This window comes from Podarcis liolepis (assembly GCF_965112155.1).
Source record: "Podarcis liolepis genome assembly, chromosome: 5".
NCBI classification, from domain to species: domain Eukaryota; kingdom Metazoa; phylum Chordata; class Lepidosauria; order Squamata; family Lacertidae; genus Podarcis; species Podarcis liolepis.
The window spans coordinates 63358208-63374492 of NC_139556.1; the positions used below are offsets into that span (position 1 = coordinate 63358208).

Genomic DNA, 16285 nt, shown 5'->3' on the forward strand with positions numbered 1-16285 from the left:
GCTGATAATGTCTTCCGAAACACACATTCATCTCTCTTAAGTATGATGGTTTAGCATGTGAACTGCATGCATATATGAAATGTGTGAAATGTTAAGCAGTCTTGTTGTGGGATAAGCAAGGAATCTGGACCTTGCTCTTAAATGCATTGAGGCATATAGCGGAAATGAACTGGGAAGGTATTGGCAGAAAACTAGAGAATGAGTGGAGAACCATCCTCAATTGTAAGCAAATTACTTTTAGACAAAATGTGAGGGAGTAGAAGAGGAATAACCTATGTAAACATGAAGATTAGGGATTGGATAATTACTCACCAGAAACAACTTGGTGGACAGACAGCACACTGAACACACCACATAACTTCTTTTTTTCCTCTGAATTTAATAGTTTTTGATTTTTAATAAGTATAAACAATATATTTTTTAAAGAAAGTATAAAATATGAAGCTAAATGAAGTAAAAATAGACACCCAAGCAAACGCCCTTCAACAGGGAAGTAAAACAAAAACAAAAACAGCCTAGTAACTGCACCACAACATTTGAATCTTAACTTTTGGCATCACTGCATGCGATTTCTAGCTAGAAGAGTCTCTGAGTTTATATTCTCACTTTTTGGGTGGGCAGCGAATAGAACAGCTATGAAAGAGCGATTCAGTTTATCTGGTCATAGTATAAACCTTCTGAAATGGCCTTATACTGTTACATTTCCCATGTAGTCCTGATGACTAGCCTAGTAGAACTGAGCTAATTAAAAGGGAACAACTGAGTATGGTTTGTGCGCCTTTTTTCTTTGTTGCAAGGTCTCTGTAGTGAATGCAAAGTCTGCTATAGGAAAGCAATCAGGATTCCATGGTTAACAGGCAAGTTGCAAGACTCCATAATATGGTAGCTGAACATTTGCTTCTTCTAAATAAGGGTACAATGGGGTCATTTTTAATTATCTCACTGAGGACTCAGCTAGACTGGTGAAGAAAAAGTGATTTATATGTGATGTATGTGCGATATAACCTTGTGCCACCAGATGGCGACGTGGAGCCCCATTTTTCTCTACCTGTTTTCCCTGTTTACAACTCTTTCAACTGAAAGGCTTCTTTGATGTGTCCAAATCCAGCCAGGGTCTCCCCTTTTAGGTAGCCATGTACATTACGTCAGTTGTGACACATACAGTTCACATTTCTCTTCTCCCCGGCCCTTACCCTGGCCGTGCTATGCTGTACAACGGCTTTGTTGGAGCATCAAGCAAACTAACGGTTTGCCAACCTGATTTAGAAAGAAGAAATACTCTTGAGCATGCGCCATTTCACATCATCATGACTACAGGAATAATATGAGGTTTGCTTATGCTTCCCTGATGGTAGACTCATTTACTTGTAGAAAAAGACAATGTATATTTGAAATACAAAATAAACAAGGAGCTGTAGCTGTGCATATGGCTGGCCAGCCACCCTCTCACTATATAACTTTTTAATATATATAGTAATAAAAAAATACATTGAGGTGACCACCATTAGACTGTATACTCTGGCATGTCAATACCTGCCCAGGTGCTGACGTCAGGTCTACCCATTTGCTGCTGCCCTCATCACCTTCCACTCTCCGGTGATAATTTAGGGGGTTGCTGGACTCCAGGGTCATAGATTTAGGCCTAGCTGCACCACTGCTTCCAAAAAAGCTATGGCAACAAGAGTTCAGTATAAATGATTTCTTGCACAGCACGTGAGTGCTCAGAATTTGGGTGTAGCAATTATCAAAAATTACAGCACAGACTTGACATTGAGACAACAGGCAAAGGTTCTGGTGAAGTGGCTCTTGACTGAGGATTTTTGTTCTGTTAAGGTGGATATGGTAGGTACAGTCTGCATTAAGCAAGGGCAATTGCGTCAGTAAGAGTTGCATCCTAATAGTTAAACTGAACTAGATTACTCATTTGTAGCAAGCTCCCTAGAAATCTTTTAGTCTTGTGCATATGATTCATGAACCATATACTTCATATAAAAACTTACAGATAAAATGAAACAAGTTGTGTCATGTTATTGTTTCTAAATGTTACTGAAAATAAGAGCTGCAGCCAAGGCTGTAACAAAAGAGAGTTTTAAATTGTAATGTGGTGTTTATATCAAGTTTAGTGCTGTCCATAGTCAAAAGGTCAACAATGAGACGATTGAGCTGTCTAGAGAATCAAATGGTTCTCCTTTCTTGCAGATGTGTTGGAGGCTTTGAGGATTTCCTTTTCTTATCAGGTCATGTCAAAATCTACATGCACAATCTTCTCAAAGCTCTGCAGATGTAAAATTAGAACACCTTTCTTAGAGAATGTCAGGACTATTGAATCTTAGCTGTGTAGTTTGCTTGCTTGATAACTGAAGATGGAAGTATTTGCCTCAGTTATTTTTCAGTACAAAAATATTTCATGGAGCAATCATGGCGTTATTAAGCAAATGCTTTCTTCCTTTTTCTTGTCTGAAGACAATCAGAAGGATGGCTATTGTAGCGTAATGCTGGTTATATTTGTATACATTGAGATTGCAGTCTACCTTCCGCTGAGAATTAGCACTTGCTGGTGGTAGCTGTGGAAAAATTACTATCTGTTACTCGTTTTCTCAAGAATGAAGCGTAGATCAGTGTGTGCTCTTGGAGAAACACAGTTTTGCTATCTTGGAGATTTAATTGTATCAGATAGAAAAAACCTTTCTTTTAAAAAGCACTTGATTTCATTAGTTACAGTTCAGTTTTAGTGCTCAAGGAGCTGTCATTCGTTTTCCCATCATAACTTGAAGGTAGCCTTGCAGCTTTTCTGTTGCAAAATAAACCACATAAGGCCTCTCGGAACTTCTCAGCTACAAAGAAGTACATGATGGGATCTAGGGCACCGTTCAGGCTGGTGAGGCAGGAAGTAATTCGGTTGCCAAGAGCCAGAATCCGCTGCATTTCACAGGAAGTCTTCACACCATCGTAATTGAGAATGTAAATGTAGCGGTTGATATGGTAGGGCACGAAACAGACCAAGAAGATCATGAGAACCATTATTATCATTTTGATGGCTTTTTCCTTTAGATGGTTCTCAATTCGGTTTCCTCTTTTCAGGCTGCGTATGATCAGCAAGTAGCAGGTCACTGTAGTAAAAAATGGAAGCGTAAATGCCACAGCCAATGACACGAGAGCATGGCGTGATGCCTTTTCTCTGTAGAGCTGCAGGCAGATGGTGGTATTGTTCATCTCAGCTGTCTGCACACTGACCAAAAGAGGCGCCATGGCCACAGCAACTATAACCCACAGGAAAGCACAGGCCAAGTGGGCATAGAGTGATCTGCGGAGTTTGAGGGACTTTACAGGGTGCACGATAGCTAGGAAGCGATCTACGCTGATGCACATGAGGAAGTAGATGCTGGCATACATGTTGAGGTAGAAAAGGAAGCCTGTGAGTCGGCAAGGGATCTCTCCAAATGGCCAGTGATTGCCTGAAAAGTGGTATACTAGCCGGGTTGGCAAGACTAGCACAAAGGACAGATCGGCCATGGCTAGGTGCATCAGGAAAACGTTGGCTGGGGTGTCTGACTTTTGGTCCCGGATGAAAAGCCAAAGAGCCAGAGCATTGCCAACAAAGGCTAGGATGAAATCCAGAAGGTAGAAAGTAGCAAAAAGGATGTTCTCCGTATTGGTCTCTTTGCCACATTGTTCTGAACTTTCCAGTGAAGTGTTGAAGAACAGGCCTGAAGAGTCAGCTAGGTTGTTCATTCCTCACTGCGGGACTTGAAATATGAACCTGAAATAATGAAGAAGAAAAAGCTAGAGAAGAATATTACAACGTAGAGGAGGCAACATGGAAATCAGCCAAGCCTGCTGGATTGCTTATGTTTGTAATGAATGTTGGCCAGGATCCAAAGCATCCCATGTCTTGTTCTGCATAGGTTAGAGGGGTTTCCAGTTTTCCTCCTGACAACTTCCACTCTCTTAAAAAGCCACCCCCAAATAGTGAGGGGCTCCCTTAAAGTAGAACCCTGTGAGATAAAAGGAGCTGGCATCAGAAGTAAAAATTGGCCAAACCTTGTACATACTCAGTTTGTATGCACGCAAGAGCCTTTCTAAATCTTAGCCACACTTTTTCCTGTGCTCTCCATGACCATTAAAAGTGTATGTACCGTATTTTTCGCCCCATAAGACACACTTTTTCCTCTCCAAAAATGAAGAGGAAATCGGGGTGCGTCTTATGGGGCGAATGCCTGCAAGCCTCGCGCGCCCGGCAGGAGGTCCCACCAGGTGCGCAAGGCTTGGGGCGGCAGCCTGTCGCCCGAAGCACGGGGAGCCCTCGGGAGGGCTCCCCCTGCTTCGGGCGAGTGTCTGCAAGCCTCGCGCACCCGGCAGGAGGTCCCACCGGGTGAGCGAGGCTTGGGGCGGCAGCGGACTGCTTGCGCGCACCTAGAAGCTTGGGGCGCGCTGAGCTCAGCACGCCCCAAGCTTCTAGGTGCGCGCAAGCAGTCCGCTGCCGCCCCAAGCCTCGCGCACCCGGTGGGACCTCCTGCCGGGTGCGCGAGGCTTGGGGCGGCAGCGGACTGCTAGCTTCTAGGTGCGCGCAAGCAGTCCACTGCCGCCCCAAGCCTCGCGCACCCGGTGGGACCTCCTGCCGGGTGCGCGAGGCTTGGGGCGGCAGCAGACTGCTAGCTTCTAGGTGCGCGCAAGCAGTCCGCTGCCGCCCCAAGCCTCGCGCACCCGGTGGGACCTCCTGCCGGGTGCGCGAGGCTTGGGGCGGCAGCGGACTGCTAGCTTCTAGGTGCGCGCAAGCAGTCCGCTGCCGCCCCAAGCCTCGCGCACCCGGCAGGAGGTCCCACCGGGTGCGCGAGGCTTGGGGCGGCAGCGGACTGCTTGCGCGCACCTAGAAGCTTGGAGGCGCGCTGAGCTCAGCACGCCCCAAGCTCCTGGTATAGCGCAGCGATCCGCTAGCCCTGGGAGAGCCCCGCGGCTCTCCCAGGGCTAGCGGACTGCTTGCCGGCACGCAGAAGCTTGGGGCGCGCTGACCTCAGCTTGCCCCAAGCTTCTGGATTAGCGCAGGGGTCCGCTAGCCCTGGGAGAGGCGCCCGGCTCTCCCACGCTAGCGGAGACCTTGCCTGCACGCAGAAGCTTGGGGCGCGCTGAGCTCCGCACGCCCCAAGCTCCTGGTGTAGCGCAGCGCACCTGGGGGGGAAATAAATTTTTTTTCCTTTATTTCCCCCCCAAAAATCTAGGTGCGTCTTATGGGCCGGTGCGTCTTATGGGGCGAAAAATACGGTACTCTACTTTGTTTTAGTAAGTTTAGTTTTTAAAAGTTTTGCAGTATAATAAACTGGTTCTTGGAATCTCTTAATTGTTAATAGTTTGAGGGGGGGAAGGCTAAAGCTGTAAAGTTTACAGGATGATATACAACAGACAGGCATACCTCACTTTATTGCACTTTGCAATAAATGTTTCATTAGAATTAAGTAAAAAAAATCACAAAGCAGAGTGTAACTCAAAAGGATGGAATAGAAGGATCTGTCGATTTCAGTTCTCTGTATCTCACTTTTCCAATCTTAAATTATGTGATCCACCTTACTGCAGCAACTTGCAATTTGAAAAACAAAACCAGCATTTTAGTGCAGATTTCTCTTAATGAACGCATGTTTGTATGCAGTTTTGTCAACATTTACATTTTGGCAAGCTTTTCTCTCCAATAGGAATTGTTTACATTTCCCCCCACAAATGTATCCATTTTTCTGCACAACGTTCCCTAATATGTGCATTTTTAAAAACATTGGTCAGAGAATTGTGTCACATAATTCAGCTAAGTATGAATCCCAGAGGATAGCTTTATTGTGGTTTGTGTATTGTTTCAGGAAGTGCCATTTTGGTACATAAGAAAATGCAACATCGTAAGAGCCTGCTGGATCAGGCCAACAACCCATCTACCCTGTTTCCCCGAAAATAAGACAGTGTCTTATATTAATTTTTGCTCCCAAAGATGTGCTAGGTCTTATTTTCAGGGGATGTCTTATTTTTCCATGAAGAAGAATATGGTACACATTTATTGTCTAATTGTGAGTCAGCCAGACTCCGTCAGGGCAGAGCGAGCAGCAGGCGGCATCTTGTCCTAGTGGTGGCGCGGGCTCTCTGATTTAAAGAGACCTCGCACTGCCTGAACAGCTCTGGCTGCACTGCAGCCAATCAGTGAGCTGTGCGACGGTGCCTGCTGCTATGGTCCAGAGGAGTCAGACGCCTTACAGTAGCTTCAGGGGCCTTATATTCTGAGGAGGCCTTATTATTGGGGAGGTCTTCTTTTTGGGGGATGCCTTATATTACAGCGAGAGGCAAAACTGGAAGTAGGTCTTATTTTGGGGGGATGTCTTACTTTCGGGGAAAGACGGTAGTCCAGCATCCTGTTCTTACAGTGGCCAACCAGTAGATTAGCCTTTAAATGTGAACAGAATAAAATCTCTCTCACATCCTTATATGCCAGTCCTATTGAACTCAGTGGGAGTGAACATGGTTAGGATCACATTGTTCACTAACCTATACCATGTGTGGTGCAAAGCACTCTCAGGTTGCTGCAAAGCATGCTGAGCTAAAGGACCCGTGGCTCCTGCTCTCTGGATACAGTGGTACCTCGGGTTACAGACACTTCAGGTTACAGACTCCACTAACCCAGAAATAGTGCCTCGGGTTAAGAACTTTGCTTCAGGATGAGAACAGAAATCGTGCTCCAGTGGTCCAGCAGTAGCGGGAGGCCCCATTGGCTAAAGTGGTACCTCAGGTTAAGAACAGTTTCAGGTTAAGAATGGACCTCCAGAACGAATTAAGTGCTTAACCCGAGGTACCACTGTGCGAAAATTGTTTGAGATCTTAACTTGAGCTCTAATTGGGACAGACTGCTCTCTTGTAATAGACATAAGTGTAATTCCTTCATCTGACCACAGAGTGCTCTCTTGTACAGCATTTTTAAAAAGAGGCAAAATAAGGAGTTTCTTCCCCCTACACACACAAGAAGTCAACCTTCCCCTTGTTCAGAAGAGAAAACTTTCCCTTAAATGTTGGGCAATAGGACATCTCCATCAAATGCTTTAGAAATTCTTTCCACTTGTTTTTCCCAAAGTTGCAATAACACAGCAGGCTTTTAATTGCTCATTTTTCATAGACAATTTTGATGGTTGACATTAAACAATCTCCAGTGTTAACTTAAATTTTTTAAAAATACATATAGCAAATATCTACAGCACAATTAAATGTCACACACAGGAATCTTGCTAATTATTTCCATGGGATCCCTAAATTAGGAGCTTGTTATCGACATGAAAAATATTTGGCAGTGTACTCCCTAATAAACATATTTGTTTAAACTGCATCCTTATTTGACTTGTTTATCTTAAAACTATTCCCTGAAAGGGCTGGCACATGGAAGCTCGCTAACATGGTACAGTATTTGTCTAGTGGCTGCCTCTATGCAATGACTCTGGAGAATTTTTCACCATGAGGCAGTTTTGTCTCCACTGTTGCTTCTGGACAACTTGTTTAATCAGCATTCAGCCTGATTTGTCTGCGGAGAGTTTAGGCAACACTGGCTATTAAATGAGCATTCAGCTTTATTTGTTTATGGGGAGATTAGACAATGCTGTGCCAAGCAAGTGTTATCCCACACTTTCCAATACACTTGGAATCCCTTCCTTATCGCAAATCAGCTACATTTGTGCAACTTGAATCTGCAAGTTGTGCAAAAATAGCAGTAGTCTGGAAACGCCCCCATACCATCACCAAACAAACTTATCGGTGATGTGGAGAATACTGAATGGGGGCATCTCCTCCTTGTGTTGAATCGCTGTACCTGCACAGTTCTTCACTTGGATTCAATTTCAAGCAGCCTCCATTTGGTACCTTTCCATGTGAAATAAACAGAACCTTAATAACTGTCTGAAAGATTTTTGTGGAGCAGCTACCTCTGTAGAACACATTGAGATATTCACATGAATAGTTCTTGTCATCACTTTCACTGTCTTAAAGAACGTGATCTAGAAGAGGTTTTAAAAGCGCTCCCTCATTCATGTCTTTCACTGGTGTAGTTACTGCAGTTGTGGGATTTTAAGAATATGACATATAAAACATTTATACTTTTTGGAATTATTCGTATTGGCTGTAATAGTCAATAAATAGGAAATAGGAAAATGACTGGCCACCTTCTCTTAGATTGTGTTACTAGTGAGTTGTTAGGGTCTATAGCAACAATTGCTTTATCTATCTATTCAGTTCTGTTTTAGGAGTAAGTTATCCACAATTTTCCAAATTGCACGAACAGTAGGTAGAAGTGTAACTTGGCACACAGCTGCTCATTTGTTTTGTGTGCTGTGCATTCAAGTCTATTTTATGCAAACTCATTTTGTGTGTGCAGTCTTCTGGATCATTGCTACCCTTTTCACAAGAGTCTTTATGTTCTTACTAGTATTCCAACATGCTACTTCTGTTAATAAACTTCATTTCCTGTCAGGGTTTGTATATCATTCATAAGTGTATATCTAGGTGACTTTGAATAAATGAAAGTAACATCATTACTTGCACACGATAACATCAATCCATTGTTACTAGGCCCCCAGAAATCATAGTTTGTGAGATATCAAGGAGCGTCTGCTTAGGAAAGCAGAATGATTTTTCAAAAGCGTAGTGGCAAGAACATTTTGTCAACTGGAAAAATCCCAGGCATACGCTATTGTTACAGTACTGTTGCTCTGTTCTTATGACTTTAAGATACTGTATATGTTCATCAGAGGAGCTTTAATTGGCTGTTGCATGCGGTTTGTGTCTAGTTTCTAACTGCTAGACCATTTTCACACAAGTTGCTAAAAAGTGTGTCACTTGCACTGTCTGTGCAATGCATACCCATCATTAAATTAAAGGCAGAATGCAAAAGAAAAGTGGAATGCACTGTCTGTGTTGCAAAGCATTTTGAGCATAAAACTTCCAACGTCAAAATGTCCTTGCAACTCCTTGTACTTTCCCTTCTAGCTTGTATAATCTGTAAGCGCTGGGGAACACTATGGTGCTCTGTGAGAAGGTTCTCAATTTTCACACCCCCACACCCCAAGGTTGTAATTCCCATTGAAACCAAAGTGCTTACCTCTTGCAGCTTGCAGTCCTGTAGAAAAGAGAGGTAAAGATCTTGTTAGCTTCTTAGAGTGCCAGCAAATGTAGGTAAGACAGAAAGGCTAAAAACAGTGACGATCCAGAAGATGCAGACAGTGGCAGGTTCAGTGGAAGGGTGAGTTGCACTATATAGAGCCCTGTTGGAGATGATAGTCCATTATCATCTTGCTCACATGAGAGGAGGGTAGATAACACATTTGCTGTGAAAGACAGTTTTCATTCCAGCTGGGCTGTTCGGAAGGGGGGAGTTGCTGTGGTATTTATGAATATTCCAATGTTTCTCTAGCACTCACTCTCTCTCACTCTGAACCTCTGCCTTTTACGCTGACTCTTTGGATCCCTCTGACCATTTTAGAGAGTTTGGAAAGCGTTGCAGAAAGGGAGAGGAAATTTGGTGTTGCAGACACAACAGGACATTTCAGAAGGGGATAATTCCATAATAGTGGGAGTGGGGGTGAGAAGGACGGCTGCCATAGAAACGGCTCTGTGATTCTAAGACCTCCCTTTGCTTCCAGTGGAGGAGGGTCTATAGGATGGCAGGGGGGGGTGCTTCTGAATGAGCCTTGCTGATAATGGGTTGTCAGTGGAAAGGGCTTAAGGCCCCTTATTCAGTTGAATGAGAGGGGGCTCTTTTTAGGACACTTGCTATAGGGGTCTCAGTGTCCTGCCCTGTATAATTAGACTCCGTTCCACAGTGTGGAATAAAATTGAGGCCTTTATCCTGAGATGAACACAGCTGCATGCCCCCATTTATAAAGGAACGCTGTCTGCTTTCTTTCTAGGGACTGTGGCTCTTGTCTGGGACAGCAATATCTTCAGCTCTAGGGAGGAACAGAGTAGAAGACTTGTGAAGAGGGAGTGTTAATAACATTCCTTTCCACTTATGCTCACTGGGACTTTCTATTTGAGGCTTGTAAAAATACAAGGCTGTACAACAGCCTTGTGACATTGAGATTTATTATTAGCTTTATTTTACTGGTAGGGACCTGGAGGCTAAGTGACCTGCCTGGAACTCTCAGGAAGCCAGTGAGACTGCCTGGAATAAGCCCAGGGTCTCTTCGCTCCTTTCCCATAGGTATTTGCACTGTCGCATCTACCAGCTGTCCTCTGTGACTATGCACTTCGCTCCGCAGATAAGCAAACCGGGTGTGTCACTGGAGTTCCATATGTACAGAGGCACAGTTGCATACGTTGCATTTGGAAATGCACACACTGGCATTGTATGTGCTCATAAATATGTATTTGAATGGTCTAACCATTTATGCTGCTTTTTGATATGGATATCTAAATTGTGCTAGGAGAGCATGAGTAGGGGAACCAATAGTTTTGGTCATAAAAAAAATAAAATTCAGCTTGATGCTTGCCATCAGTGCCAGTTTTAGACCATTCATGCAATCTTTTTGTCTCTAAATATACCCTACTGCTTGCATTCACAAGTAAGCCTTCTCAACTACAAAGCTGAGAAGCTCTGTAGCCTAGAAAGCAACCTTGTGTAGCTTATACCTGTATGATGTCTCCCAACGTTTTTCTTTAATTCCTGCTCTAGGCACCTCTGTAGGCCTTGCCATAATCGCGAGAAAGCCAAGGGCTTGGGCAAGTATATTTGCCAGAAGTGCCACTTGATAATTGATGAACAGCCTCTGATGTTCAGGAATGATTCCTACCATCCAGATCATTTCAGCTGCACCCACTGCGGGTATGTCAACTCTCTTTCAGCTAGGACTCTGGAGCAAGTGAAAAGGCATAGAATGAGCAATTGTGGTGCCTTGTAAGAGACCTGAGCGATCTTAAGAATAAGCTTTGCTGCATTTCTGCAGACTGACTAACAAGAATGCGGAAGTTCAAAAAGCATTTGAATAATAAAAAAGAACCCCAGAGGAACTGTAGTGATTGTGCTGAGCTGTAATAAACTTTGCCTTATACAATTCATTGTTCAGCTGGCACTGTTCCTGACGGGTGTTAACATCCTTGGAAAGAGCCAGTTGTGAAGGCTCCTTGTTACAAAAGCAATGGCATTAGAACTTAGCCGCAGCTTGATGGGCCCTGCAGTTTACAGTATTTTAGAATCCCTGCCATTTCTGATGGAGCCTGCTTATCTAAACAGATTTCAAACTGGATTCACGAAAACCAAAAGCCTCATTATAAAATAGCTTTTTGTATGTCACAATCATGTTGTTAATCAGCAGGCAAAGGAAGGATGTTTGTGTTTAATGTTTCCTTTTGAGAGCTTCTCTTTATCCTGGGTGGCGCTGTGGGTTAAGCCACAGAGCCTGGGACTTGCCAATCAGAAGGTTGGCGGTTCAAATCCCCATGACGGGGTGAGCTCCTGTTGCTCGGTCCCTGTTCCTGCCCACCTAGCAGTTCGAAAGCATGTCAAAGTGCAAGTAGATAAATAGGTACCGCTCCAGCGGGAAGGTAAACGGCATTTCCGTGCCCTGCTCTGGTTCGCCAGAAGTGGCTTAGTCATGCTGGCCACATGACCCGGAAGCTGTATGCCGGCTCCCTCTGCCAATAAAGCAAGATGGGCACCCCAAACCCAGAGTCGGTCACGACTGGACCTAATGGTCAGGGGCTCCTTTACCCTTTACCTTTATCCCTATTTGTCAGGAGAGTGCATGGTTTATTTGGATGGAGTGACTATCAGCATGATGTGTTGAGGACAAGCTTTTTCTGCTAAGGTCTTGATTATTCCTTCTGTTGTGTGTAGGAAGGAGCTGACAGCTGATGCCAGGGAGCTGAAGGGGGAGCTCTACTGCCTGCCTTGCCATGACAAGATGGGCATCCCAATCTGTGGGGCCTGTCGCAGGCCCATTGAGGGTCGAGTGGTCAATGCTCTGGGGAAACAATGGCATGTGGAGGTGAGAATTCTCCTGTTGTGCTACTTGCTCTGGGATTCATGTTACGGAGAGACTCCTGACACAGCCTGTGTTAATAAGTAGATGCTGCCACAGTTCTTTTGAAGCCACAGGAGCTGCATGCCAATGTTTCGGGTGGCTTATCCATTATTATTCTGTTTATTTAGATCTCTAGCCTATTCCCCAAAATATACTATTTAGGTATCAAAGCACATGTCAAACATAGTACAAGTAATAAAGCCACATCCCTTCTTCTTCTTCTTCTTTTGCAAAGCATTACATTTCAAAAAGATTTAGTGAGTCGTCAAAGAAAGGAGCTTCACAATTATGGGACAGTCACCGGGAATACATTTCTGTGTGCCAAACAAATATATAAAATTGACACAAATATTAATCCCTGCAGGACAGTCTTAGTTTATCCATAGGTGAGAAAACAGTATATTTAGTATGCTTTGGCAGTATATTAAATTACTCTATAGAGATTATAAGCAGGACCTTGCAGTGTGGCTGGGAGAAAATCAGAAGCCAGAGCTGATACTGGAGGGTTGATATAATACACTCCAGTGACTAATCCCCATCAAGAGGCAAGCTGTGCTGAAACATCTGTCCACGAAATGCTGGTCAATCATATTCCTAAATGCTTTATACAGTACTCAAACTATTATTAGGAGTCTATCTAAGGTGTGGTTCATATTTGCTGGCAAATATTTGCATACTACTTATTTTATCCAGGCACTTTTCTGGCACAAAACTGCCTGTAGCACAGACCCCTGGACTCTGACATGTCTTTTAACCTTCCAGCATTTTGTTTGTGCCAAATGTGAGAAGCCATTCCTGGGACACCGGCACTATGAGAAGAAAGGTCTGGCTTACTGCGAGACTCATTACAACCAGGTGAAATCTGTTCTTATTTGAACTCTGCACTCCCAAACCCCCACTCCCACCCCCCACCCCCAAAATGAGCAAGAGATAAAAGGTTGTTTCCAAATGAGGGATTTAAGAAATCCCTGCTGTTTGAACTGAAATGCCTACAAATATGAGGCGTAAGGAATTTCAAACTTTTAATATCTTAAGAGATTCAGCTGAGTGAGGCTGCTAACCCCTAGCGGTATCAACATGCAAATTTAAGGAACTTAAGCAACCTTAATCATAAATAAACATTATTTAAATTGAATAGAATTTTTTGGGGGGGAGAGAGCCAGTGCCAAGAGTTCTCTAGCTGGAAACTTGGCTGCACAAGATTGCATTCTTTACAAATATATCTCCAGAGTTTTGTCTTTCAAAGGAAGCTATACCCAATACTGTAGCCTCTATCACTCAGGAAGTGGGGAACATGTAACAGTACATACCTATGCCCGTTTTTCTGTATCTCGCTGAGCTTCAGATACCATGCAGCCTCATCACTGTACGGGATTATGCATGCACTGGAAGGCCAGTGTCAGAAGGAGCCAGTTGAGAGGGGAGGGAAGACAATGGGCTTCTGCCCATTAAGCACACGGGTGGGGGTGGGGCTCATTGTCTCTTCCTACTTCTTTGCAGGGTCACTCAAAGTTCTTAACCTTACCCTGCTTAACTTGTAGCTGTAAAGCTGCATTTGGAAATACTTGAGATAGGAGCATGTGCGAGGCTTTTATTCCACCTCAACAGTGTCATTAATTGCTGCACATTTCCTTTCTCTTACAAAAGTTAAAGAGAGAGACATCCACTTTGGTGGGAGAAAGTAAATGCACTGTCCTACTGATGGCACTTTGCTAGCACTCCATGTAAGGCACTTAGCAAATCTGTAAGGGGAAGAAAACAGACAACTGGGTACACATCTGCAAATTGCCTTTGATGCCAGGTTGCACTGCACTCGGTATGGAATAAAGCAGACTATAACAAAATTGCTTGGAGGCAGCATTTAGGGACAGCCCATTCCTACCTCTTGCAGATCAGTTTTTTTCAAAGCACCAAACACCTGTGTTAACATTAATTCCTGAGGAAGTGAAACCCTGAGGAGAAAACACAATAGAAACCTTGTGAAGATGAAATGGATTGCAGGCATGTTGCCCTCCAACAGATCCTCGGCCTGTCCCTTATGGATTAACAGATTCAGAATAAGCAATAGCCACTATTTTGTTAAGTCCAGAAAACCCAGTACACATCCTCTCTTAGAAAGATATTTCTGGTCCCAAGGATCTGGGTTGTTGTTTTTTTAAGCTCACATTTCCCCCCTGACAGGTATACGCTACACACTACTGTGGTGTGCCATTCCTATCAAAGGGTGCAAAAAGCAGCCTTGGGAATGCAAGTTTGATTGTTGTGCAAATGTGTGAGAAAAGCTATTGAGGTGCCTGAAATGTGTAAAGTAATGTGGGGCACTATTGTAGAGGCACTAAATTAATCCATTGTTGGGACCAAGTTGTCTGATTTGATAAAAAGGGGCAGACAGACCCCCTCCATTAGTTTAAAAAAGCTCATTTTGTTTTGCTTTTTTGTTTTTCTGCACAGCTCTTTGGAGATGTCTGCTATAACTGCAGCCATGTGATTGAGGGGGATGGTAAGTTTAAGCCTGTTTGTCAATGCAGCTGTTGCAGCCCTACACGGACAAGGCCTCAGTGATTGATTTCCCCCCACATCTGTCCTTGCTCAATTTGGTACAGTTCTGCAGTTTGATAACCCACCCTTGTTTGATATTTTCCACTAGTGGTCTCTGCTCTCAACAAGGCTTGGTGTGTGAACTGCTTCGCTTGTTCCACCTGCAACATCAAACTGACATTGAAGTAAGTGGCAAGCAAAGGCTGTTCTAGTGGGGAAGGTAACATGACTCAGGGAGTTCCTGCAGTCTGGCAGTGTTACATTGTGGTCAGAGTAACTGGCTCAAGTTTGGCAAGAGAAGCGTGTAAATCATAGGAGACACTCCTTGAAATCACTGAGAAAATATATATACAAGTATACACTCAAACAATGTTCTATCACCGGCAAGTAGTTTGACATTTCTTTTTGGACCAGATAGTCCAGACTGCCACTCCTTATCTTGCAGTGTTCCTATGCTAGTCCTGTTGCATTTGCAACTAATGTGTGACGGGAACAGTGCCATAATTACTTTCAAGGAGGGGACATGTCATGTCAACTTGCAAGGTGCAGGGCTCATTCATAAGATTTGCTTTCAGATAGTCACTTAAGCCTGCCAGTAGGGTCACTGTATGCATACCTGTAAGCAAATCTTCTATCAAGATAGGCTTTATTCCATTGTGTTGATTGGCTGGCCATGGCACTTGCTCACTACCCAATCTGCTTGTATTTTGATTTCCCAGTTTGTTGACTGACATGACAGGCCGGAACTTGCTCCACCAGCTAATTTTGTTTTAGAAGAAGTGCCTTTCCCCCACCCCCAAGCCTGCTGCTTGAAGTAGCAGGCTGGAGCAAGTATCTAAGAAGATCTAGTCACAATTGAGCACACTTACCATATTTTTCGCCCCATAGGGCGCACCGGCCCATAGGGTTTTTTTTTGGGGGGGGGGGAATAAAGAAAAAAAATTATTTCCCCCCAGGCGCGGGGCTGGGGCGGGGGAAGCCCAAGCTTCCCCTGACCCCAACCCCCAGAACAGGCTGCTATCCGCAAGCCTAGGGAGCCTGCCCAAAGCCCGGGGTGCGCTCCTCGTGTTTCGGGCTGCAGGTTGCTGTCCACAAGACTTGGGAGCCCGGCGGGAACTCTCGCCCAGCTCCCAAGGCTTGCGGATAGCTTCCTGAAGCCTGGAGAGCGAGAGGGGTCGGTGTGCACCAACCCCTCTCACTCTCCAGGCTTCAGCGAAAGCCTGCATTCGCCCCATAGGACGCACACACATTTCCCCTTCATTTTTGGAGGGGAAAAAGTGTGTCCTATAGGGTGAAAAATACGGTACCTGGAATTTCAAGCACTGAGTTTATGAAACATATTCATTTTATGAAAAGATGTGAAAAATGCAAGAGAAAGAAGCAAGCGTCAAGCTGATACCCTTTCAGAAATCATGAAACGTCCACACATTTTGATCCTAGCCTTCTTCCGGAGCAGTCACGTTTTCTTTCTTTCTTCAGAGAAAGCTCTGATTGGGATCCTTTTATCTCAGACAGAGAACAGAAATGGACAAGGGAAGCAGTCTGCGTCCAGTACCTGGCAGGCAGTGGCTCCCCAGCCTCACTGGCAAATATATTTGTTTTACCCTTTTAAACCTGCGATGCTGAAGACTGGACGTGAGATCTTCTACTTGCATAGTTCTAACTCATTCATTTGGAACAGATTTTATGTTGGCAAGTTTTTTTAAAAAATGAAAGGGAAT

The 16285-nt window shown here is 44.2% G+C and overlaps 2 protein-coding genes across 4 annotated transcripts in view; one reads left to right on the plus strand and one right to left on the minus strand.

Moving 5' to 3' along the window:
• LIMS2 (LIM zinc finger domain containing 2) overlaps nucleotides 1-16285 on the plus strand; it is a 33375-nt gene that overhangs the window by 12847 nt on the left and 4243 nt on the right. For both annotated transcript variants that reach the window (XM_083505611.1, XM_083505610.1), the window contains exons 5-9: nucleotides 10679-10828; nucleotides 11840-11990; nucleotides 12789-12881; nucleotides 14478-14526; nucleotides 14674-14749. In XM_083505611.1, the coding sequence (XP_083361737.1) occupies nucleotides 10679-10828; nucleotides 11840-11990; nucleotides 12789-12881; nucleotides 14478-14526; nucleotides 14674-14749 (519 nt within the window). The remainder of the gene's footprint in view (nucleotides 1-10678; nucleotides 10829-11839; nucleotides 11991-12788; nucleotides 12882-14477; nucleotides 14527-14673; nucleotides 14750-16285) is intronic.
• Nucleotides 2459-13397, minus strand: GPR17 (G protein-coupled receptor 17). Of its 2 annotated transcripts, XM_083505613.1 has the most exons (3): nucleotides 13337-13397; nucleotides 9107-9124; nucleotides 2595-3760 (listed from the first exon to the last, which is right to left on the minus strand). In XM_083505613.1, the coding sequence occupies exon 3, from the start codon at nucleotides 3730-3732 to the stop codon at nucleotides 2716-2718; it is 1017 nt and encodes a 338-aa protein (XP_083361739.1). In that variant the 5' UTR covers nucleotides 3733-3760; nucleotides 9107-9124; nucleotides 13337-13397; the 3' UTR covers nucleotides 2595-2715. The 2 variants fall into 2 exon arrangements, with proteins under 2 accessions (XP_083361738.1, XP_083361739.1); XM_083505612.1 differs by lacking the exon at nucleotides 13337-13397 and having other exon boundaries at nucleotides 2459-3760; nucleotides 9107-9249.

Excerpts from the sequence above, each read along its gene's own strand:
- GPR17 (XM_083505612.1), bottom strand. The coding sequence starts at position 3,732 with ATGAACAACCTAGCTGACTCTTCAGGCCTGTTCTTCAACACTTCACTG.